Below are 23,886 nucleotides of genomic sequence, written 5' to 3'. Positions count from 1 at the left end.
CCATGGCAGCTTTCATATTGCGGCTCAAAATAAGAGTGTGGCGCTTACGCCGCCTTCCGTGGCCAGTGAAGGCTTTTGCCAGACCCGAGCGCCACATTACCATATTTCCCAGACGCCCTTTTGTCGGAACCAAAGGGAAGGGATTCTTTTGATGACAGCGAAGGCCTTTGCTGGCGCCAGTTGGTTGTCCTTTCACAGCAAACTCTGGAGCGAGACAAAGGTCGGGCGCTCCCCGCGCCGCGCCGCGTTTATGATGTCAGCTCGCTGGCGCGTTGGCTTTTGTGGCCTTTTGGAGCTCTGCCTGCCTGCCGTTACTCTGGGTTATTTCCCCGTCGCCGTCACGTCCGTCCATCCATCGCCACCTGTTTTAGATGTGCGCTTAAGCCCGGTCGGTGGCCCCCCCTTGGCGCATTCCCGGTCATCCCCGCTTCCGGACAGGCCCACGACGTCTCGTCGCTCCTGGCCTCCGGGCAGGCCCGTCCGTCTTCAAAGTCCGGGCCTGAAATTGTGGTCGGTGGGAGACGGGAAGTGAAATGGGAAGTCCTCCAGGAAGGCAAACAAACGCAAGGAGAACAATGGCCGCTTCCATCTGGGGGGGCGGGCGGCTCCCGACGCACGCCTGGCGTGGCGGTGCTCACCACGTTCCCATCGGATATGAGCGTGAAACGTCGGTGTTTGGCGCACGCGCACCCACATCCCGCTCATCGATCACGCGGCCCAAATGGACTGGAAGCGTCGAAAGTTATTAGTATCGATCGGAGCTGGGGGCGTCAATCAACACACACACACAAACATGTGGGAGGGGCGGGCGGGGGTGCAAATTTTTTCATCCGTCCCGACTCGGGAACGGCGCCGGGGGCCTCGGCCGCGTTTTGAACGCCGCCTGCCTACTCGGGAGCAAAGTTTGCCCGTGACTCCGCCGACGCTGGACGTGCTGAAACGATCTGACCTGATGAATAATTAAGATGGCAAGATCGCGTTACACCCGGCGCGCTGATGACTTTTGCCGTTGTTAGGCTCACTTGAGAAAACCATTGGCAAGGGTGAAATAAAAAAAAGTAGTAAACGTGGATGCACTTGCCTTTTTCATGCTTTTTTCCCCCTCCACACTCTGCAATTGTTTGTTGCCGAAGGATTATGTTTGAGTGCCACGGACGGAGGTGGACGTCGAATCCACACAGGAGTGGCGGGCCTGATAAAAGGACATGGACGGGCCATATTTGGGCCCCGCGCCTTGCCTTGGACACCCATCACAAGTGATGTCTTTTTGCACAGGTATCAGCTTGAATTGAGTCGATGACGCTGACGATTGGAAGCAGCCACGCCCCGTGTCTTCCCACCACGCCCCCCCCCCCCCCCCTCCCCCTGGCCATGACGCGGCGGGCGGAGTTTGTTTCTTCCATCCGGGTTTCGAAGTGTTGCAGGCGGCTTCAAATCGTTCCCGGTGCCGGGGCTTCCTGGCTGACGGACGGACGGGCGGCCGTTTCCAGGTGAAGTTTTCAGCGGACGAACGGGCGGTGCTAATCGATGTGGTGTCGCGTCTGGATGACGAGTTCGCCGAGCGGGATTTGCAGTCTGCCGAGATGCTTTTCTTTCGTCGTCCCCCCTCCGTCGGAGCTATTGAAAGCCGAAAAGTAGGACGTACAATTTGAAGTCCAGACGAACAGAGGAACAGAGGAAGAGACGAACCGACGATGCCCGGAACCAGCAGAACTACTTTGGGGAAAAGTTTAGCGCAAGGCGCGGCGCGGCCAAGCCATCGACGCCAACATGGTAAACATCTTTCTTTCTTTCTTTCTTTCTTTCTTTTTCTTTTTTTTTGGATGTATGCGGGGTTCACTGTCACTTGCCCGTCGAACGCAATGCAACAGTTGATTCCAGCCCCACGCGGGCTATTGGCATTTGCGCGTGTGTTAGTGCCACGTTGATGCAAACAATTCAGGTAAGTCGTCGCCCACTTGACAACAGCATTCTTACGAAAGCTTTGCCTTCAAAAAAATGCATCGCCATGTACGTACTACTTTCCTTTGCCCTAAATGGAGCACCCCAGAGGTGGAGGGGCGTTTTCTTGAAGGGAAAGTGGCCCAAATGGGAAATACTCAATAAAAACCCCTTGGGAGGTGGCAGAGGTTAATGTTGGAACTTGACTTGCTTTCACGCTAAGCACGAATCATCAAAAGCAAAGCACGCAAAGCACGCAAGCCAGGCAGAACGGGTTTGTCCGGTGCATGTTCGGGACAAACTCTTTCTTTGCCCTAATTTGGAGCCTTCCCCCACCCTCAGGTGGATGTTGTGCTCGTGCTTTGAGGGCCCGCGTCACCGAGCCGTAGCACTCTTTTGCTTTTGCCTTTGCGACCTTTAAAGGTCACGCCATGTATACATGGTCGCAGGGGGGGGCCACAGTTCCCAAGTGCTCCATCCCTCCAATCGTCTTTGTTTGGACGCCATTGCTTTCCGATAAGCATCTCTATGGCCGTTATTTTGCTCCCCCGTCCTCCCCTCCGCGCTATCGTTAACGCTCCGTCACGTTCGGGTGGGGGGGGGGCCGCGGGTTCCCTTTGACATTTCCAGCAAAAGCCCAATTACGGCATCGGGAAGCGGTCTTCCTTCCTTCCGCCTGGTTGGTCGACTCCCAAGGCCTCCCTCGCTTGTCACAGAGCGCCCGGGGACTGGTCGGGACTGGCCGGGACTGGCCCGGAGTCGCCCCGGCGTCTGCCCGGCGTCTGCCCGCTCGTCCACGGCAGACGCTGGAAAATGTGACGGCTTGCCTTTCCTTTGAAAGAAATGGAGTCCAAAAGATGTTTGTGTATTTTGCTGAAATCCACGGGATCCGTTGGCCATTTGGGAGGGAGTCGATTGGAAGGTTTACTATGACTTTGACGGTGGTCATTTGTGGCTTTTGGACAAGCGCGTGGTCTTTTGGACGGAGCTCGCTCCTACGCTCGCCCCGCCCACAAAAGGGAGCCAGTAGACGGCGTTGGCCTACTAGCGGGCGTCTCGGCGACCGCAGACCCCCCCCCCCCATCCCGACGCCACGCGGCAAGTGTGCGCCGGTTCGATGCCGACGGATTAGCCAGATCGTGTGGGCTAATCCTGACGTCCGTAGACGCGCGCACGCACGCACACACCGCTGCCAGGGTGTGCGAGTAACGCGCTGCGGATTAAATGGGCCGCAAATACGCTGCCCGTTAAAATGATCCACACAGAGACATTGGTCGGCTGATACAGTGGCAGAGGGAAACACATGTCTTTAGTTTGATCTCTAAATGTCCTGGATGGGATTATGGAAATAGCACACAAATGGTGGAAAGGAGGCACTTTTGGAAGCATCTCTAGACCAGCGTAAAGTCCAATTTTTTGCTTCCCCCTTGCCTAATCCAAAAGCATTTTGGGTATCATTATTCTTCCAAAGAAAAGAGAGCAGTGTCATTTCTATTTCAAGGGCAGCAAATAAATAAGATAGAATAGATCAGATGCTCCTATTTCACTCACCCACAAAGTTGCTTTCTAGCCTACTTTATGAGTCATTTCCAGTCTGATGCCTGGACTTAGAATCAACTGTTTTTTTGGCAAAATAGCTTTTTGGTAAATTTTTTTGTTTGTTTTGTTTGTATTTTGATTTGATGCTCATATTTATGGACTTTGGAATTTGGATTTGAGGCTGAAATAGCTTTAAGTACACCATTTTTCAGGAAGCCAACAGCTCTGCAAATGCGTGTACTTTTTAGTTTTGGAGTCGTGTAATATTTTCAAACACCTGACAATGTTTGCGTGCTCAAAAGTGCATGCCGACTCAGCGTCCCCCCCCCCAAAAAAAGGGAAAAAAAATGAAGCTCGGGTTGCCTCGTAATCTTTCCGAGATTAAATTGTCGGGATTTACGAGAGGAGGGATTACATTTTTTTTTTTTTTTGGTTGCATTATTACTTTATTTTTTTCGTCCAAGCAAAAAGAAAGGATTGTTGTTTAATGACAGCATTTTGTATGTTGTCACATGAGCTGTTTTTGTGTGTGGCCACCATTTCTTTTTAATTTTTTTACTTGATCACCGGCCACAATTGTCTCCGGATTGACGTAGATTGATGGACTCTGCGTCACGGCGCAACAAACATGACTTTCTGTTTTGATTTTGTTTTTGTTTTTTTTGTTCCAGGGGGCTTTTTTCACCTTCCGCCGTCCTTTTTCCTGGTGTTTTGGTGCACACGTGCTATGAATTTAAATGTAGTTGTGGTTTGGAGTTGTTCATTTGGAGCACGGCTTCTGCCGTATGTCCCCTCCCCCCTTTGTTGAGGCTTTGTTTGGACCGCTTGGCGTGGTTCTTTCTTTCTTTTATTTCCACGGTGTGCCGCGTTAAAGCCCGCGGCGCTTCAGCGCTCAAATTCCATTTTTTTTTTTTATTTATCCCGGGAGCGGTCGGCAAGATAAGAGGACGGCAAAGGTCAAGCAATGCAGCCCGCTGACGCTAGGTATATTCATTCCACTTGTGTGCTCACTGTCTAGTATTTCAATGAGCGCCTTCACGTCAACATTTGGGGCCTTTGGAATGTAAGACGTCTCTGTCCAGTATTTCGACGTATTGCTCGTGGACAGCTCGTGGAAAGCGGCGCCGCCTCTGGTCTATTTCCGAGCAAAAGACGCACGGATCGAGACACGTTTGAAAGCGCGCAACATGCGTATATAGAATCCATGAACGGAATGTATTTCTTGTCCGCTTTCAACTCCTGACTTTTGTCCAACGTGTTCCCACCCACGCAGGCGGATGGTAGCGGCCGCCACGTCCTGGGAGTCACGGCGCCCATGCGGCGCGGCGGCTCCGACTCCAACTTGGACGCCGTGGATGGCGTGGGTCTGGATTTCAACAAGGGGGCGCTGGGCATCGACGGCCTGCAACAGAAGATACTCAAGGTGAGAGCCCGGGTCCAATGTGACGCCGCCGCTGCCGCCGCCGCCGCCGCCGACGCGGTCGTCTGACCGTCATCACCGATTCCCGGGCCGGCTTTCCCAGCGGCAAGCTGGAATCCCAAGAAATGGCCTTCCGCAGACGTCTGATATTGGCCGTGGCCAGCCTGGACAATGTTGACAAAGGGTCCCGCCTGCCCTCTTAGGTGACGGAGCAGATCAAAGTGGAGCAGGCGGCGCGGGACCAGAACGTGGCCGAGTACCTCAAGCTGGTCAACAATGCCGACAAGCAACAGGTGGAGATGAAACGTGGGGCTCAATGGGGGCTCCGTTGGGGCACAGGTCGGGCTGACTCCATTTGGGGCTCACTCCATTGGCCCGTACCGCTGACGCCTCCCCACCCAGGTGCTGCGCATCCGTCACGTGTTTGAGAAGAAGAACCAAAAGTCGGCGCACTCGGTGGCCAAGCTGCAAAGGAAGCTGGAGCGCTACCACCGCCGCGCCAGGGAGAGCCAGCCCAACGGCAAGCCCGCCGGCCACCGGGAGGGCGCCGCCCAGGCGGGGGCCCACCCCGAGGAGGGCGCCCCCGCCCGCCACCCGGCGCCGGACAAAGTCAAGACGGCGGGGCCGGGCGTCTCGCTCTCCACTCCCTTCTTCTTCAACAAGTCGCGGGGCCTGGCCAACCTCATCCGGAACAAGTACGGCAGCGCCGACAACATCGCGCAGCTCAAGGGCATGGACGCCGGCTCGGGGCTGCGGGGCCAGGCGGGCGGGCGGGGCCTGAGCGGGCGGGGCCTGAGCGGGAGCGCCACCGCCGTGGCCAAGGCCGCCAAGTACCACAGCGACGACGAGTGCTCCACGGGGACCTCGGCCTCCGTGGACTCCGACGGCAACCCCGCCGCCGCCGGCGGCCGGCTGCCAGAAGTCCCGGAGACGCTTCGCCGCGTCCGGGAGGCGCAGACCCGCCTGGGCGACGACATCCGGGCGCTGGAAGTGCACTTCAGGCGAGACTACGGATACTTCACCCAAGTGCTGCAGGAGGAGCGCTACAGGTGAGCGACGGCGCGGCTCGCCGTCGCTCCCGAGTGCTCCCCCTTTCCTCAGCCTTTTCCGCGTTTCAGGTACGAGCGCCTGGAAGAGCAGCTCAACGACCTGACGGAGCTCCACCAGCACGAGACGGGCAATCTGAAGCAAGAGCTGGCCAGCGTGGAGGAGAAGGTGGCCTACCAGGCCTACGAGAGGGCCAGGGACATCCAGGTGAGGCGCCGCCGGCTCGACGGCTCCCCTTAAAGCCAAATTTGACACCTCCATATGCCTGCAGGAGGTGCTGGAGTCGTGCCAGACGCGCGTGGCCAAGCTGGAGCTGCAGCAGCAGCAGCAGCAGACGGCGCAGCTGGAGAACGGCGACGCCAAGGTGCTGCTGGGCAAGTGCATCAACATCATGCTGGCCTTTGCCACCGTCATCCTGGTGTGCGTGTCCACGGCGGCCAAGTTCGCCGCCCCGCTCCTGCGCAGCCGCCTGCGCTTGGCGCTGACCTGCGTGGGCGTGTCCCTCCTGGCGCTGCTGTGCAAGAACTGGGAACACTTGCAGTGCGCGCTGGAGCGACGCCTCTTGCCGCACTGACTGACGGACGGACGGACGCGCTGCGGTCCCGGCTAGGGACCTAGGGTGAATCGAGGGAAGAGAAAAAAAAAGGGAAACCTGCCCTCAACTGCCTTTTGTCACATTTTGAGTTGTGTTCCTGCGGACTTCAGCACTTAAAGTTGAAAGTGTTCCTGACTGCCACAAAATCTATTGTTTCGGCTTGTTTTTTTCTTCTTCTTCTTCTTCTTCTTCTTCTTGTACTATTCCCCTGAGGAATCTACAACACGGAACATGACGGTAGTTCAATGGTGATGCTTCACCGTTCCCAAGTGGCCTTCACCACTTAAAAACAGGAGTGGAAACGTCCTGTGGTCTTCACTGTGACCCGAATGCAGCATTATGTACGTATCGGGCTGTTAGGTGTTAACCGTAGAGCTTGAACCAGATATCACAGACAATTCTATAGACCATGAGAAAAAAAAAGATCTATTTTTCTTTTCTTCATTTTGAAAACTGTCACACATTTTTAAGCTTTTGTCTCCCGTGATACTCTGGACCATGTTTTTTGTAATACATAAATAAATAAAAGATGTAAAAGTCATTCATCTGTTGTATTTTATGAAATGCTCTCCAAAGCATCACTGGGGAGTGAAATCAAATGACATCACTCGCTCGCTCGATTGTCTCCAACTGGGCAAGTATGTATGTACTGTGCACTCACTGTATGTATATCTGGAGGAAGGAAATGAGCGACAGTTTGTCCACCCGACCACAGGGTAGCGCTGTTCATTTTCATTTGCTCTAACACTCAAGCGGAAGTCGAGGTTGAAAAGTTGAAAGAAAAATCATTCATGCTGTGTAACTGCTAATATCAGTCTCCCGATCTTGACAACGACCTTTTTTTGCGACATTTAATGCAGACTGAAGTATTACAATATTTGACATTGTGCTATTACAAGTGACGATAGTACGTTTCAAACTCGGAGGGCGCCTTTAATCTCTTCCGATGTTTGGTAGCGCTCCCTGTTAGCGCGACGAGGCTAAATTAGCTCCTTGTACATTTGGATCGAGTTAAATGGACGACCACAAGGAAAATATTCACAGCGCGGACGGCAACGTAAACGTGTCAAACGGAGACGATGACAACAAGGTATTTTGCGCTTCTTTCTCCGTGTTTCCAGCCTTGGAAAATCCATTTTTCCTGTCACAAGTTGTCAAAGCTATGAGACCGGACCACTTGGTGAAACATGGGACCGAGATTCGTGCTTTCTGTGCTTTTATCTCAGTCCATAGGTAAACAAAAAAATAGCCCCACGTCAGCTTCTTAGCAGCTAAATGATGAGAGGATCAAGATTTGTAGAAGAAATGTACATGAGGAGAAAAGCCAGTCATTTCCCTGGTTAGGCTAGTTTCACGATGTGATACTTGTATTAACGCTAATGGCCCGGCCTTGTTATTGTTTCTCAGTTGAAAGAGGACAGCACCGTATGTCCCAAAGAAAAGGAAGATGCTCCCCGGGCGTCTAACAGTGACTTCAGCCACGCCGTGTACAAGGAGATCTCCTTGGCCAACGGTCAGATCAACCGCATGTCCAAGGAGGAGCTGCGTCTCAAGCTATCTCAGCTGAAGCTGGACACCAGGTAGGGGCCAGCGGGGCCAGCGGGGCCAGCCAGCCATCGGGCCAGCCAGCCACCGGACGCACACGCCCGCTGGAATCGCCGTGTTTTGTCAACGCAGAGGCGTCAAGGACGTGATGAAGAAGCGACTGAAGAGCCACTACAAGAAGCAGAAATTGGCGGTGGCGACGGCCGACGACGGGCAGCAGGCGGACGCCTGCTACGACTACATCTGCGTGGTGGACTTTGAGGCCACGTGCGAGGAGGACAACCCGCGGGACTTTGTGCACGAAATCATCGAGTTCCCTATGGTGCTGATCAACACGCGGACTTTGGAGATTGTAAGAGAGGAATCGCCCCCCAGATCCCGATCGGCCCCCCAAATCCCGATCGGCCCCCAAATCCCAACCGGCCCCCCAAATCCCAATGGGCCAGCGCCCGACCGGCTACCCGAGCCCTTTTTTTCTTTTTGTCCTCAGGCGGGGACTTTCCGGGAGTACGTCAAACCGGAACTGTGCTCCAAACTGTCCGACTTCTGCGTCAAGCTCACGGGAATAACGCAGGTGCCTTTAGTTTGCTTTTGGACGGGAGGCTGGAGCGTTGAAATGAATGAATGAATGGATGAATGACATCCCAGTGATTGCACTTGTCTTTCTCTGTTTTTGGCAGGAAACGGTGAATGCGGCCCAGCCTTTTCCGCTGGTCCTCAAGCAGGCGGTGAAGTGGCTGGAGGAGAAGGAGCTGGGCACCCGTTACAAATACACTTTTCTCACAGACGGGTGAGTGGCACACTTTGACTTTTTTTCAGACATAATGGTAACGTTGTGGCACCGCCAAGCCCCCTGACCCTAACCCTTCCCACCCTGGCACTACCACCACCACCACCACCATCTTAATGATGTCTCCCATCTTCCAACTCTTCACATCCTGATTGTTGTATATATTTTTTTTTTGGTATTTCCGGTCACGTGCAGCGCCTGGGACATGAGCAAGTTTCTCAACATGCAATGTTGCCTCAGCCAGATCCGCTACCCGGCGTTTGCCAGGAGGTGGATCAACATACGCAAAGCCTACAGGAACTTTTACAAGGTTTGACTTTTGGCTTCTTCTTTTTGAACCGTCAACCGGGCGACTTCTTGTGGCCATTCCATTTTTAAGACCAGATGAAATAAGGCCTTCCTTAAAGTTAAATATTGTCCATTGGAGGCTGACTTGAGTTGAATCTACAAAGAAATCATTTCGCCATTCTTTTGGTCTACTGACATCCATGACATAGAAGAGAATGGACATGTCTATCCATCTCTTGCTCTCTTAAAAAAAAAGGCTCCAGGTTCATTTTTGACGCGTATATCACGACCGACGGCTGCCCGGGTCGACATTTCTTCATCCAAATGAGTGCACTCCACTCCCACTCTTCCGCATGGCTTTTTGGTGGTGCTTTTTGCGGCCCCCAATCCGAAGCCTTGCCTTGCGCTTCGGCTAACGGCCACCAGAGGGAGACGTGTGGCTGATAAAAGTCACCGAGTCCATTTGAGTCCCCCTCGGTCTACTTATACTCCGTTGGCTAAGATTCCAAATCAGTGCCGACCGCCGTGTAAATGAAACGGCAGCCTCGCCGAGAGACACGACCTCAGTTGTCGGGCGCTCCGTCCCACTCTGACAATAGGTGTAGGGCGCGGGCGTTGCTTGCTTCTGACTGGAAGTCGGTAACACGCGCTGTGCTGTGTCCCTCGCCAAAAGGTCCCCCACAGCCAGATCAAGCTGAGCACCATGCTGGCCAAGCTGGGCCTGCAGTACGAGGGGCGCCCCCACTCGGGCCTGGACGACTCGCGCAACATCGCCCGCGTGGCGCTGCGCATGCTGCGCGACGGCTGCCGGCTCCGCGTCAACGAGCAACTGCACGGCGGCCTGCTGACCCCGGCGCCCGCTTGGGCGGCCGAGGAAGGGGCCCCGCCTCCCCGCTGTCCCGGCAACCGCAGATAGGAAGGAGACTTGCATTGTCTCCATTGGCTTTTCATCCGGTGCCCCCTTCTTCTCTGTGGCACCGCGCTTCTTCCTTCCTCCTTTCCTTTGCAGTGCGCCATGTTGACCTGGAGCTTATTTCTTTTTCTATCGTCTATTTTACAGGAATAAACACTGCTGCTAAAGTGTGTATGTGGGTCGAGCTGCTTTATTATTTGAAAAACAAAATCATCCCAGTGATTGACTGTAAGCACATCTTTAGTATATATATATATATTTGCATCAAAGTTTGGTTAAATAGGATTCCTTAAACAAATATTAGAGGACAAGGGACTCAGAGAATCATTGGTCATTCCTCTCGGCCTAGTCGGCCATGTTAAGAAAATTGGAGGTTAGATATACCAAAGTTAAACGAGTGCTGTGGGTTGAAATCTCACTTCCCCAAAGCTTTTCAAATGACAATTAGATGTCAAACCAATGAATGTTTTGTCGTGTAAAATACTCCACCAGTGCTCAATACAACTAGCACGTAGTGAGTGTGTCGTGTATTTCTGACACTTTGGTTTTGGTGCGCCAGGTCCGTTTGGCGTGTAGTGGTCAAAATGTCCCAAAGCAGAAAAGCGTCATCGCTGCTGCTGTTGCCGCCACGCTGGTATCTTCCTCCTCTTCCTCCTCCTCCTTCCTCACTGGCAGGTGCTGTACAGCATGACCTTATGGCTGATGTCGTCCAGGGCGCGGCGGGCGGCTTCCTCCAACTGGGCCAGCTCCGCCGCTTTGGCGTGGAGGATCTTCTGGTTGGCCTCGTAGGAGATCTCCAGCTCTGGAAGCAGCAAAAGCGGCATGCCGTCACGCCCCCCCCCCCGCCACCGGCCAGTGGCCACGCCCCCGGGGCCACCCTCCCTCCGCTCACCTCGCAGCCTCTGCAGCTTGCCGCTACTCTCGGCCAGCAGCTGGCCGGCCTCCCGCCGCAGCTGGTCGGCTCGATTCCTGGCCCGGAGCACCGACTCCCCCTTGTCCTCCATCAAGTCCTCCGCCTCCTCCACTCTGTTCTTGACCTCCGAGTCCAACTCCTTGGCGGGCGCGGGACAAGGGTCAGGCTCCGGCGGGAGAGACGGAGTACCCGAGCGGCGTGTATCGGGCGCCACCTGTCGGGCTTCCTCGGCGTCCCTCTCGGCCCGCCGGCCGGCGCGCCGGGCCGTCTCCGCCAGGCCGTCGGCTTCCAGCCGGTCGTGCCCGAGGAGGCCCGCCCGGCGCTCCAGCCGCAGCAAGCGACCCGTGGCGTTGCCCAGGCGCAGCTCTGACTCCGCCGTCTCCGAGTCGGCCTGAAACGCTCGGACCTTAGCCACGCCCCGACCCATGGGTCTCCTCCCGGAGAGGGCCGAGCGGACGCGGCTTTTGCCGCCCGCCCTTGGCCCTTTGTGGAATGCTTTTGCCACCCGAGCGGCCTATCCTGAGCCTAAGCCACTCACGGAAAGTAACAAATCCTCCGTTCCCTCCGTGTTGTTGTGGGCCAATCGGACGGCGTCGGCGGCCAGGGCCCGCGCCCGCTCCGTCTGGTCGAGAGCCGTCTTCACCGCGAGGGATCGTTCCATCAGGTCTCCCGCCTCTCCGCTGAGGGACCAGAGCGAGTTCCCATTTGCGCCCCGGCCAGAAGCCGCCGCCCGGCCAGAAGCCGCCGCCCCCCCCCCCCCCGACGACCCTTCTCACTTGGCGAGCCGGGCCCGCTCGGACAGCTCCTCGGCCGCCTTCACGTCGTCGGCGCTCCGGCTGAGGATGCTCTCCACGTGGGTCAGGGCGCGGACCCTCTCCCCGATCTCGGCGGTGAGCTCCCGCAGCTTCTCCGCCGAGGTGGGCATCTCCAGCGCCAAGACGTGGTCGGCCACCGCCTCCACCACGGACGCGTTGACCTTGTCGTCTGCGCGGCGGAGCAAAGGCGTCGGCGGGCGGGGTCCATCTCCGGCCCGGCGGGCGGCGCCCCCCTTACCCGTCAGCAGGTCCCTCATGTCTCGGATGAGGCGTCGCAGTCGCTCGTTGCTCTGCTCCACTCGCTCTTTGCTCCGGTTGGATCTGATCAGCACCTGGCGAGCGTGGACCGTGGCCTCCCCGGCGCCGTTGCCGGCCCCCCACACCTGAAAGGCAGTCCACGCGTCGCCAAGAGTCCGGGCCGAGGCGACGGGCCAAGGCGACGGGCCGGCGGCAGAGGCGTCCACTGGCCATTCTGGAGAGCTGGTCGGCTTGCTCGGCGGCGGCCAGGATGGCCCCGTCCAGTCGTCTGGCCGAGCGGAGGGCCCCCTGGGAGGCGGCCACGACGCCTTGGCACCCTTCTCCGCCACAGCGCGCGGCGCAGCCCAATCCGCCGCAAGAAGAGCCCGGGCAGTGGAGGCCCCCGGCGTCGCCCCCGGCGTCGCCCCCGGCGTCGCCGCAGACCTGCGCCCACGCAGAGTGAGCGTCCGGTGTCGGGAGCAAATGGCCGGCGCCCGTGGGCTCTCACCTTCTGGCTCAGAGCCGACGACAAACGGAGCTCGTCGGTCTCCTTGTGGAGCTTGTCTATTTTCTGCGCGTTTCGCTGATGCCGGCGATCAAACTCCCTCTGGCTGCCGTTGAGTTTGTCCTCGGTGGCCCGGCGGAGCCACGCCGACCGTCGCACGCCGTTGCCCGGGTCGGCGGTCGAGGCGTTGACTCGGATTTCCGCCCGGAGCGATTCCTCGCTGGCCTCTGCGATGGTGTCCGTGGCACCTTTGGAAAAGGAAAAACAATCTCCAGAAGTCGTCGAGGTCCGGCACAAACACCCAAAAGTTGCGAGAGGTTTAAATGGGGCACCCTCCAAGTTGGCGTTCTTGGCATCAAAGACCCGCCGCCCGAGTTCCCGGACACGGCGCCCCAACCCGTCGGCCCGCTCCGTCAGCTCGTCCAGGTCGCCGTCGGTGGCGTCGGCGTCGCCCCGAAGGACCCGGAGGATCTCCCCCGTGGTGTTGAGCTTGCCGTCCACGTAGGACGTGACGCCGCTGAGGAAAAGACACCCCGGTGGGTCCGAAGACCCGTCGGGAGGACGGAGCGCCCGTGCGTGGGTCTGCACACTCACGCAATCCGATGCATCAGGTCTTGGTTCTCCCGCAGCTGGGCGGCGGCGGGGTTTGCCTGTAGGATTTCCCCCAGCGCCCGGATGTTGCCGTCCAAGCTGGCCACCAAGTCTTTGTACGGCGCCGTCACGCCCTCGCTCTGCATCCGGCCGGCCTCGGCCTCCAATCGCCGCGTCTGGTTGGCCAGCTCTCGGACCACCCCGTCCCAGTCGGCGAAGCAGCCGTGGCAAGGCCGGCAGTCCGGGAAGTCCCCCCGGTAGCCCCTGGCGCATTTGTCGCAGCGGGGGCCCGAAAAGCCCTCCGCGCAGGTGCAGTGTCCGCTGGCCCGATGGCACTGCGCGCTGGAAATCCCACGCGCGTCGCAGTCGCAAGCTGCGGCAAAAAGAGGACAAAAATGAAGGTTCACCTGGTGACGAACTGAGGCAATGACATGGGGGGGAGCAGACTAAGCCCCCAAGGGCCCCTTAGTTACATGCCAAGTTTGCAAAGGAATGCTGCCTCCTCCTGTGCTTGTTTGCCCGATTGAAGGCTTTGGCCAGGAGTCCAGGCTCCTCCCACTCAACAAAGTACAGACAAGCTGGCCTTTAAAGTTGACGGCGCTCAACTGCGGAAGCTACCACTGTCTCCCCCACTCAAGAATTTGGCCACTCGGCAGAGGACCGTGCTTTGAACACGTTTTAGCGGCCGATTGTGAGGGATTCCCGCCGAGCGGTGTGGCCGTTGCTGGGATGAGCCAAAAAAAGAGAAGAAGACTGGGAACTCTTGAGAACATCTGCTTCTCATGAGTTGGGAACACAAGCTCATTCCTGGAGTCAGCAGCTAATCCGACCTCCGTTCTCACACGATACCACTTTGACCCTTAGGGGGGCGACAGTGAGCCTTTGTTCAAGACGAAGCCACTATACCCCGCCTCGTCCCGCCTCGTCCCCGCCTCGTCCCCGCCTCTTCCCGCCCCGTGCTCCTATTTGGCGTACCGTGACACTCGACCTCCGGATCCCCCCAGAAGAGCTCCCTACATTCTCGGCAGGTCCTGCCACCGAATCCGGCTTTACAGGAGCACCGCCCCGTCACCTATAGGGTTCAAAGCAAACACGGGCGTGGACATTGACCGACGAGCGTCTCGCCCGCCGCCGCTTCGTGGGAGTGTGTCATGTATTTCTGACACTTCACTTGGCCGCTCACCTCGTCGCAGGAGGAGCCGTGGGAGTGGACGGCGTGGCAGTCGCAAGGCCGGCAACCCGTCCCGCCGGTCATGTCCCACGTGTCCTCGGCGCAGCGTCGGCAGTCCCGGCCCACCACGTTGGGCAGGCACGGACACTGGCCGTCGCGCCGCTCGCACTGGCACTGGTCCGGCGACGAACAGGCGTGCGGGGCCGTGCCCGGCGCGTGGCACGTGCACCCTGCGACGAGACGCCCCGGCGGATTGAGAGCAAAGTCCCACGGCGTAGGAGCCCCCCTCCCCCCGTGCCAAATGCTACACGGGGCCACTCACTCCTGCAGCTCTGAGTCTCCGCCGTGCCGTAGTAACCGGCTTTGCAGTCCTGGCAGGCGGAGCCGTCCGTGTGGTGCAGACACTTGAGACAGGCCCCCGTGCGGACGTCGCAGGCCTCGGGGTCGTGCGCGTCGATGTTGCCGTTGCAGCGGCACGGCGAGCAGCGGCCGCCGGGCGCCAGCGGCTCGCCAAAGTGAGCCGGGGCGCACCGGTCGCAGCGGGCACCTGAGCGGAGGAGAAGAGCGCCACGTCTCTGCGGAGAGCTCCACAAATGGAGCAGGTGCGGTGGCCAACGCCGCCGGTGTCCCGGAGAGCCGCTATCCGCTCTCGGCGCTCCTTTCCATATCCGCCTAACCCTCCCTCCCTTCCTTAAGCTCCTCCCTCACTTCCTCTAGTCCCTCCCTCCCTTCCTTAAGCTCCTCCCTCACTTCCTCTAGTCCCTCCCTCCCTTCCTTAAGCTCCTCCCTCACTTCCTCTAGTCCCTCCCTCCCTCCTCTAGCACACCTGAATCAAATGATCATCAGCAGCTTGACGCCGTTGATCCCGATGATTTGATTCCGGTGTGTCGCCAGAGGGAGAGCCGGGCCGAGAGCGGATGGCGGCTCCGGAGGACCGCAGTGCTCGTCGGAGTTCCAAAGCGCGCCAAAGCGTGCCAAAGTGTGCCAAAGCGTACCCTTGTAGCCGGGGCCGCAAACACACCGCAGCTGCCCGGTCCCGGCCTCCGCGTAGCAGCTGTCGGCAAACTGACGCGCGCCGCCCGGTCCGTCGGGGCACGCGCACGGTCGGCAGTGGCCGCCGGAGCCCGGGTCGCCGTGGTAGCCGTCTCGACACCTTTTGCAAGGAGCGACAATGAGCCCACGAGCCGGCGGCAGGGGATCAGGGGGGCATCGGCACCCTTTCCTACCTCTCGCAGTGATGTCCGGCGGTCAGATCTCGGCAGCCCCGACACTCTCCCGTCTCGGGGTGGCACTCTTCGCTGCGCCCGTTACATCGGCACGCCCGGCAATTGGGGAATCCCCAAAATCCGGCTCGGCAGTGGGTGCACTGGCGGCCCGTGGCCCCGGGGACGCACGCGCACTGTCCCGTGGACCGGTGGCAGAGCGCGCCCTCTGAGCCCCGGGGGTCGCAGTCGCAGACTGTGGCGAGAAAGGACACCTTGCGGCGGCGGCGACAAACGGAAGCGGCCGTCTCCCCCACGGCGGGGCGAGACCTACGCCTGCATCCGGCGGGGCCCAAAAGGAAGGTGCCGGGGGCGCAGCGGTCGCAAGTCCTGCCCACGACCCGGGGGCGACATTGGCACCGGCCTCCGCTGGGCTCGCACACGGCGCTGACGGAGCCTTGCGGCTCGCACTGGCATGCTGGAAGGAGACAAAAAAAAAGGCCGAGGATCGTGCCACTTTGGACCGGACCGAGGAAGAAGGCGCGACTCGTCGGAGGGCCGGCCGGACTTACGCAGGGCTCCTTTGTGCAGCAGCGCGGAGACACTGAAGACGTAGTGGTTACAGATGTCCGTGGTGGGGCTCTTGACCACACTCTGGCTGTTCTCCAGGCAGCGGTAGCGCTCAAAGGTGTCCCACGCCGCTTCGCCCTCCGCGCCACCGAACATGTCCAGTTGCTGCACTCTGGGCAGCAACACCAGCTACGCCAGACAAAAAGGTGAGGATCCGTCCGGGGGGGATCCGTCTCCCTGCCGGCAAAGCTACCGAATCGATGAGGGTGTACGGGCTGTGCGCGTCGCCCTCCGAGGAGTAGCGGGGCAAGCTGAGGCGGATGCTGTAGTTCTGTCCCTTCTCCAGACACACGGGGCCGGGCAGCAGCATGTGCCTGGCGGAGGCGGAGTTTCTTCGGGAAACCGACTCTGGCCCCACCACCGGGCCAGACGGACACCGGACGGCCGTTACCTCGAACCGGGCGCCAGAGAGGCGTACTGCTCGTCTCCGTCGCTGAAGGAGCCGCTGCAGTGGGCGGGGTAGTCGTCGGGGGGGCTGGACGAACGTCCCACTTCCACGTTGACCTGCTCCCACTGCTCCGGAAGCTGACGCGGGGAAAGCCAAGGCCGGTGGGTCACGGCGAGGGAAGCGTGGACCCACCCGGCTCCGAACCTGCGGCTCGTAGCGGATGAGCACGTCGTAGTCCATGGAATGTGGGATGTCGTCCATGTTGAACTCTAAATAGGCCCCCTCCGGTACGTTTGCGAAACCCGTCCCGGTCCACGTGGGGCTGCGATCCAGAGGATAAGGTCTGTGTACCGCCGACACGGCCTGACGGACAGACGGGGACGGGCGGGCCTTTATAAAATGGTTTTCTCCAGAGCCGGAGGATGTTGACGATGATTGCTATGCTCACAGGTCCGTGGCGGGCGTCTTCCGCCTCGTAGGTGTAGTGGTCCAGGGCCATGAAGTAGTAGCCGGATTCCAGTTGGTCGCAGCGGCGGCCCAACATGTGCTCCCTGCACTCGCACTGTCCGGACGCCGGGTCGCAGCTGCGAGACGGCAGGCCGTCGGGGAACGCTCGACTGTGACGGTGAGTTAGCCCACCTACTTGTTGTTGAGGGCTCCTCCCTGGTCGCAGTCGCAAGCTCTGCATCCGTCCATGTCGTTGGAGAGGCCCCAGTGTTGCGCCTACGGTAGTAGAGAGACCGCCGACTTCAGACGGATGGGGCCGCCGGGCGGGTGGGGCCGCCGGGCGGGTGGGGCCGCCGACTTCAGACGGATGGGGCCGCCCGGCGGATGGGGCCGCCCGGCGAGATCACCTACCAGACAGCGGTGGCACCGGTCTCCTCCGACCAGCCGCTTGCAGTAACACTTCCCGGACTCCGAGTCGCAAGAGTCGGCTCCCGGCAGCGTTCCCAGTGGATCGCAGGCGCAGGCTGCCGGTACGCGCCAGACAAAAATTAGCCCGTCAAAGTCCCGCCGCGCCGTGGGAATGGGAGGGAGCAAAATCATCACGGAGCTCTGTCATTGTCAAATACGCGTGGGCGCTCTTCCCTACCCAGACATCCTTGCGGCCCCCGTCCCAGTCCGTAGTGTCCGCGCGTGCAGTGGTCGCAACGCGCCCCCTCCACGTTGCCTTTGCAACGGCACTGGCCCGAGATCAGTCCGGCGCCCACGTCCGTCCTGGCGTCGCACAGACCCTCCCGCAGCGAGCCCACCGGGTCGCAGTTGCACGCTGAGGGGGAAGAAAGAAAAGAAAGAAAAAAAGAACGATTCTGGCCAGACGAAAGCGGGGGGTGGAACGGGCGACGACGGACGGGACGCACGCTCGCAGACGGCGGGGTCCTGGAGGTCTCGCTCGGGGTGCCGGTAGAAGAAGGGCGCGCACTGCTCGCACTGCCGGCCCACCGTGTGGTGGCGACAGTGGTCGCACACGCCGCCGCTGACGTTGCCGGAGGTCACGTAGACGGCCATGTCGAAGTGGCACGACTCGGAGTGACGGTTGCACTGGCACCCTGAGGGGAAGGCCCCGCCCGGCTTGTTGTTTGGGGGGTAGTGTACGACGACGGCTTTTTCCAGAGCTTACTCTTGCAAGCGTGCGTGTTGCGGCCCCGGGCCGGCCTCCACGGCTGCTCGTGATGGAAGTCCAGGCAGCGCTCGCAGTTCAGCCCCTCCGTGTTGTGCTTGCACACGCAGCGACCGTGGACCTGGGTGGGCCAGACAAAAGACGCTCGGGAGACCTCCTCCCCCCCGCGGGTCCGGGACGCGTTCTCGGCGGCGACGGCGGAATCGGCATTCCTCCCACCATGCCCTCGGCCCCCGTCGGCTCTCCGTGGATGGGGGCGCACTCGGAGGCGTGTCCGTAGCAGAAGCAGTTGCCGCGGAGCACCATGTCGTAGATGGCGTAGTAGTACTTCTCCGTCACCTCCCGACGCGTGTCCAGCAGGTTGTCGCCCAGCGTGTGCAGTTTCAGGAAGTTGACGCGCAAGTTGGTAATCTTCAGCATGTCTGAAGAGACGGACGGTTGGCACAAATCGATCCATTCTTTCGTATCTGGGTTCAAGCGCTATCCTAAGCGCAAACAAGCTAAGTAAGTCTGTCCCCACGCTTGCCTGTGCGGCCTATTTTTGGTGTGGGCAAAGATTGTTGTGAGTGGTGGACATATCCGCCTCTACGTGTGAAATTCCTTCCCAGGCTTTTATGCATGCCTGCCTGCCTGCCCGCCCTCAATTTCCCAGATACGGCCTTTTCTGCACTTTTCTCCTCTCGGCCCAGAAAGAAGGAAGTCGTGGAGCCAGAAGAAGACGCTTATCTCGGCGGACGTCTTACTTTGGATCCTCAAGCTGTACGGGTCCTCGATCTCAAAGGCGGGGTCTAGCACTCGGAAGATGACCTGGCGATTCGAGAGAGAGAGAGAGAGAGAGAGAGAGGTGTGAGGTGGCAGTCGGCGTGGGCGTCCGTCCGACCGCCTTCCGTCAAACGCACCTCTCCCTCGGTGGAGGGTTCGATGTCAGAGTAGTGCGAGTCGCAGATGACGTCGTCCACCTTGACCACGGGCCCCGGGGACACGGCGGGGAAGGCCGCCCGGCAGTCGTAGGCAAAATAGCGGTACTCCCGCCACGTCTTGCCAAAGTCCATGGAACGTTCGATCAGCATGGCGGCCGGCCGGAACGTCTGCCAGAGGGCCGAAAAAAAAACGTGAGCCGGGCTTAAGAGGACACGTCGCCACGGCGGGGCCAGGCCAGGCCAGGCCAGCCAGCCGGCCTTTCCAGCTGGCCGGCCTTTCCAGCTGGCCGCCGTCAGCGTGACGGAAGGGCCTTTTCCTGCCGGCCCTCTTCCCGGCGCATTCCTCCGTCGCAGCTGTCCGCCTCCGGCGGGAGCCTTTCCCACCGCCCGTGACGCACCTTAAAGGTCATGATGAGGTGCGTGAAGTGGAACTCGGCCTCCAGGTCCAGTCGGATGCTGACGTTCTCCACGCCTGCGCACAGGAAAGGAAAAGTCTGAGCTGGCAGCCTCAATGCCTGCCGTGCGTCGACCACGCAAGTCTAAACGTGATTCCCACCCTGCTTCCTCCAAGGAGACCATCTGATGAGGTCACACGCAAAGCAAAGTGATAAAGTGCATCTGCAGCTTCCTGCAGCTGCCCCCCCCCCCAGCCCTCCTACCCCGCTGAGAAAATTCCTTCCCACCACTCCGCTCCCCAGGGGAAAAAAGAAAAAGCAGAGGATTCCTGCTTTAGTCACACTTTCCACATCTGTTCCCACATGTTAACTCCCTGTTAATAAGTCCGCCGGCGCACATTTATCGGGGGCTATAGCCAAAGTTCCGATGGGCCGATTCCCCGGCAGGTCCATTCCCTCTGTAGGTCTCGTGAGCTTTTCCTTCACATGTGAGTCAAAGGACAAACACCCGTTTGTCACCCAACCTTCTTCCCACATGTTTTAGCCGCCTCCCTCCTTCCCCCGAAAAAGCCAGCTTCCCACGGGAAGGCCCGGGCGGGACTCACCGTTTTCCGACTGCCACCAAGTCTTGAGGCGGTTGGGGGCGAAGGTGGTGACCACGTTGTCCACCGCGTGGCTCTGCGGGTTGACGTGGCGGTCGTACGGCTCCCTGGAGTCGCACTGGAAGCACTTGGTCTCTTCCTGACGGCCACGAAACATTGCAGAAAGGGAGCAAACGCTCGCCATTTCAGACCAGGCGACGGGATGACGCCGGCGACGGGATGACGCCGGCGACGTGACGCGCGCGTGCTAGAGCGGACGTACTATCGGGAAGCTACCGGGACGTGGGCCGGTTCACCTGAGAAAATTCAGCCCTGAGGTGACTGTCACAAATGCTTGGCACGGCTCTTGTAAGCAAACAAACCTTTAGCTGTTCTATTCTGTGTTGGCCTCACTTGCTAGTACTTTGGTCTAGTTGAAAACAACCCTAGAGCCATCAATGCCCCCCCCCCCCCCCCTCCACTTCCTCTCATTCAATTGCACATTTTTGAAGACTTTGCTCACCCCGCTGCACAAAGACACCCCACAGTGCCACTCCATCTCCAAAAGCTTGACGTCAAACGTCCCGCCGCCGGCATTTTGACGGAAACAGGCGCGCATTTGTGCCGCCCGCCCACCTAGTGGCATAGTGCTTTTTATTGTCCACACGGGGACGTCTTGGCTCCCACTCGCCGTGACGACGAGCCCCGACCCCCCGGAGCGTGAACACCCACGGACGGGCCGGTCCAGAGAACAATTGACGGATCGTCACCCCCCTCCCCCGGGATGCGTCGAAATGAAAACGTAGCCGTGGCCATGATCGGTCGGCCCCGCCCGGCGCCCATTTTGGTGGTTTGTGGCTGGCTGGCCGGCTCACCTCCAGGTGCCCAACGATGCAGAAAGCCTGGCTCCCCCGCAGTCCGCAGGTGGACGAGGCCTCCAGCTTGTGGGCGCGCCCGATGAGGAGGTCGCCCGTGGCCGGGTAGCAGCTGCCCTCCGTGCACACGCCCTCCAACTCGGTGCTCTGGGTCCAGGTGGGACACCACAGCGGCGCTAAGAGCGGGGGGGGGGGGGGGAGAGGCGCGTGGTCATCCTCACCGTCATCATCCCAACTACTCTGCCGTAAAAGCTCGGTCCGAAAAGTCACCGGTACGGCCGACAATTGGCGCCCCCGGCCGGCTAGTGTCAAGTGGATCCGCTGGAGTAATAGCTGGCGTGTGCTTCCCGTTAGGAGCCATGTTGTTGTTGTTGTTGCCAAAGTGGACAACATGACAACTCGGGAAGCAACCAGTTCCCACCCTTGCCCCATAAACTCACCCAAAGCCATCCAAACGTAAATGAGAAGCGACATGACGGCCTGTCCGCAAAGTCGACGGCGCCCCTCTACGCGTCTCTCTTGTTGGTTCTGTCTGTCTGGGAGGGTGTGTGTGTGTGTGTGTGTGTGTGTTTTTGCGCGAGTACTGGAGAAAGTCTCAACACTGCGTGGGAGTTCTTCTTGGGCCGCATCCCACCAACATCGGCCCCTCCCAGCTGTCAGAAAGGCGCCCCCTGCTGTTTTGAATGGAACCAAATGGAAAAAACATCAGTAGAAGTATTGCGCAATAGCACTGGACAATATTCATTTGTATGAATTGATTAATATTGTTATTCCCCTTTAAAACGCTATTACTACAAAGCTCTTTTTTAGTCATTTAACCCTCTGTTTTAGAAATGTCAAAATATATTTTACAATCATGTCTATTGATAGGCATTTGCTTGAAATAGACATTTACGAGCCACCAATGTGCGCGTACTAAATGAAATGGCAAGCGAAAATTGGAAGGAAAAAAAATTGAAGAGGCGGAACCGTGCTTCTTTCTCCGGGTTTCCTGCCGCGACCGGACGACGATCGACGACGGACCGTAATAACGCGTGAAGCTGCGAAGCTCCGAGGTTACCTTTCAGTAAGTTTACACGCAACTTAATCTCGTGCATTTGCCCAACTAGCGATTTGTTTTTAACACAAAACTTTGGACAGCAAATACAAATAAACACATTTAACCTTGTGACGTCAGAAACACGGGCAAAAAAACAAACAAATCTTCTCGTTGGGGGTGATGGATGCTGCACGGGATGCACTCCAAGCTCAATGGATCAACTTTGATGTTCAATTTGCATTTGTCAAACAGACCTCTCACAGAGAATTGTGTTATGGTCTATCGATTGGAGGGGAAAGGACATGAAAGTTTGCGAGGACACTTGCGCACGTGTTGTTTTTGTTGTTGTTGCAGATTTGCCACCTTTTTTACCAAGTCACGCCAGAATCGACAGACAGACAACATGTTGAGAAGAGCTTCATCGCAGGTGGGATTTCCCAAAATACTTTACACACGCCACTTGTAACACTGCTTCCGTGATCAAATGCTGCACTACCGCCTGCCTCTTATTCACCGAGGCACCCCGTCCCCAAAAACAAAAAGACAAATGTGTGGTAAAAGCACTGTGGAGGCATTGCATTTTCACGTGATTGCGTGGAATTGTTGGCTTGCAGGTATTTAAGCAGCTGCTGCGAAACAGCACCACCGACTCCAGCCTCATCCTGGAGAGATGTAAGTGGACGACGTCCCTTGTCGCCTTGCTTGGCACTTTCCAGGGCGTGAAGGCCGCTCACTCCTCACTCTCCCCTTCTCAGCAATCAACCGCGTGCAGCTGCTGGGCCGAGTGGGCCAGGAACCCGTGATGAGACAGGTGGAGGGCCGCAACCCCGTCACCATCTTCTCCCTGGCCACCAACGAAATGTGGCGTTCGGGGGAGGGCGAGACCAGTCCGTCAGGTGACGGCGTACGCCGCAAATCTCGCTCGCTCCAGATGCTCGCTTCCAATGTTCCTGGAACGCTTGCGTTGCATTTGGTCGTCGCGTAGCGTTACATTTGCTCGACGCATTTCTCTATTGCGAGCCCTAGGGGGCGGCGCAGCTCCAATGAAAGGAACGGTCCCGCGGTCGACTCGGTAGATGTAGTCTTTCCCCCGGGACTGGCCAGACGGAATCCCTCCCGATATCTTATCTCCTTTCTCTGGGCTCGGCCCTCCAGGGGACATCAGCCAGAAGACCACATGGCACCGCGTGTCCGTCTTCAAACCCGGTTTGAGGGACGTGGCCTACCAGTACATCAAGAAAGGGTCTGAACTGATCTCATCTAATGGAATTGAAATGTCACTGGCGAAACGGGAACTTGTTCTGTCTGGCCTGGCGATGCTAGCAAGCACTTGAATTTTTTCCAGGGCCAGGATCCTTGTGGAGGGCAAACTGGATTACGGCGAGTACGTGGACAAGAACCAAGTGAGACGACAGGCCACCACCATCATCGCAGGTTTGAACCCCCCACCCCCAAACCTAAACACTGGCATCCAAGCCATGACCTTAAGAGTTATCCCCTGTTTTTCCAGACAACATCATTTTCCTGAGTGACAATGTTCGGGACAGAACCTGAAAGATGACACTTTGACTCGTGTTTTTCTTTTTGTTGTATTTTTTTTTTCTATTAACTGGATGCCACAGAGTTTTCTTATGAGCCAATCCATCCATTCGTCCAGGCGGCCTTGTCAAATGGAAAGAAAATGACAGAGTCCATCCTGTTTTGTTCCACGTTACCCTTGTATGCTTAGTTAAGTTGAAATATATGACATTTGTATGGTTTCATTTCATAGTCGAGTGCAATTTTTTCGACTGTCCCGTGGACGCCTTCTTTCTACCGAGTGTAGAAGTTCCCAGTTTGCCGTGAAAGAGATGTAAAAGTCAACATTTGACTCTTCCCCCCATGTTGACGGCATTCGGGAGTTGAGTGTTTTGTCAACGTCGAAT

General features: G+C 58.1%; 4 protein-coding genes across 5 annotated transcripts; 3 read left to right on the top strand and 1 right to left on the bottom strand.

Annotated features, from left to right (window-relative positions):
- The first annotated feature begins 1,413 nt into the window (after positions 1-1,413).
- On the top strand, positions 1,414-7,083 carry LOC144180950 (transmembrane and coiled-coil domain protein 3-like). Of its 2 annotated transcripts, none has more exons than XM_077709123.1 (6): positions 1,414-1,773; positions 4,754-4,903; positions 5,104-5,193; positions 5,303-5,949; positions 6,019-6,154; positions 6,219-7,083. In XM_077709123.1, the coding sequence occupies exons 1-6, from the start codon at positions 1,771-1,773 to the stop codon at positions 6,519-6,521; spliced, it is 1,329 nt and encodes a 442-aa protein (XP_077565249.1). In that variant the 5' UTR covers positions 1,414-1,770; the 3' UTR covers positions 6,522-7,083. The 2 variants fall into 2 exon arrangements, with proteins under 2 accessions (XP_077565249.1, XP_077565250.1); XM_077709124.1 differs by lacking the exon at positions 1,414-1,773 and adding an exon at positions 3,937-4,464.
- A 177-nt stretch (positions 7,084-7,260) lies between these two features.
- eri1 (exoribonuclease 1) lies at positions 7,261-10,250 on the top strand. Its single transcript, XM_077709576.1, has 7 exons — positions 7,261-7,632; positions 7,950-8,122; positions 8,220-8,439; positions 8,578-8,661; positions 8,768-8,877; positions 9,073-9,187; positions 9,839-10,250. The coding sequence occupies exons 1-7, from the start codon at positions 7,558-7,560 to the stop codon at positions 10,079-10,081; spliced, it is 1,020 nt and encodes a 339-aa protein (XP_077565702.1). The 5' UTR covers positions 7,261-7,557; the 3' UTR covers positions 10,082-10,250.
- Positions 10,251-10,252: 2 nt separating this feature from the next.
- Positions 10,253-21,530, bottom strand: LOC144181208 (laminin subunit beta-1-like). The gene is made up of 32 exons (XM_077709575.1): positions 21,363-21,530; positions 20,923-21,098; positions 20,072-20,207; positions 19,470-19,543; positions 19,051-19,239; positions 18,895-18,958; positions 18,371-18,573; positions 18,152-18,272; positions 17,892-18,080; positions 17,624-17,800; positions 17,389-17,501; positions 17,174-17,253; positions 16,979-17,114; positions 16,735-16,893; positions 16,534-16,667; positions 16,336-16,456; positions 16,085-16,271; positions 15,847-15,990; positions 15,537-15,768; positions 15,306-15,463; positions 14,633-14,857; positions 14,323-14,540; positions 14,115-14,211; positions 13,143-13,512; positions 12,881-13,065; positions 12,552-12,796; positions 12,045-12,189; positions 11,768-11,975; positions 11,530-11,671; positions 11,206-11,382; positions 10,971-11,130; positions 10,253-10,880 (listed from the first exon to the last, which is right to left on the bottom strand). Exons 1-32 carry the CDS (start codon positions 21,394-21,396, stop codon positions 10,744-10,746), a joined length of 5,136 nt encoding a protein of 1,711 aa, XP_077565701.1. The 5' UTR covers positions 21,397-21,530; the 3' UTR covers positions 10,253-10,743.
- A 353-nt stretch (positions 21,531-21,883) lies between these two features.
- ssbp1 (single-stranded DNA binding protein 1) lies at positions 21,884-23,724 on the top strand. The gene is made up of 7 exons (XM_077709237.1): positions 21,884-21,988; positions 22,316-22,388; positions 22,576-22,633; positions 22,717-22,857; positions 23,117-23,204; positions 23,307-23,395; positions 23,472-23,724. Exons 2-7 carry the CDS (start codon positions 22,365-22,367, stop codon positions 23,513-23,515), a joined length of 444 nt encoding a protein of 147 aa, XP_077565363.1. The 5' UTR covers positions 21,884-21,988; positions 22,316-22,364; the 3' UTR covers positions 23,516-23,724.
- Positions 23,725-23,886: the final 162 nt, after the last annotated feature.

The sequence above is a fragment of the Stigmatopora nigra genome, chromosome 23 (genome assembly GCF_051989575.1).
Source record: "Stigmatopora nigra isolate UIUO_SnigA chromosome 23, RoL_Snig_1.1, whole genome shotgun sequence".
In the NCBI taxonomy this organism is placed as follows: domain Eukaryota; kingdom Metazoa; phylum Chordata; class Actinopteri; order Syngnathiformes; family Syngnathidae; genus Stigmatopora; species Stigmatopora nigra.
Note: the sequence above shows the minus strand (reverse complement) of the source record. Positions and strands in the feature narration are given on the sequence as shown.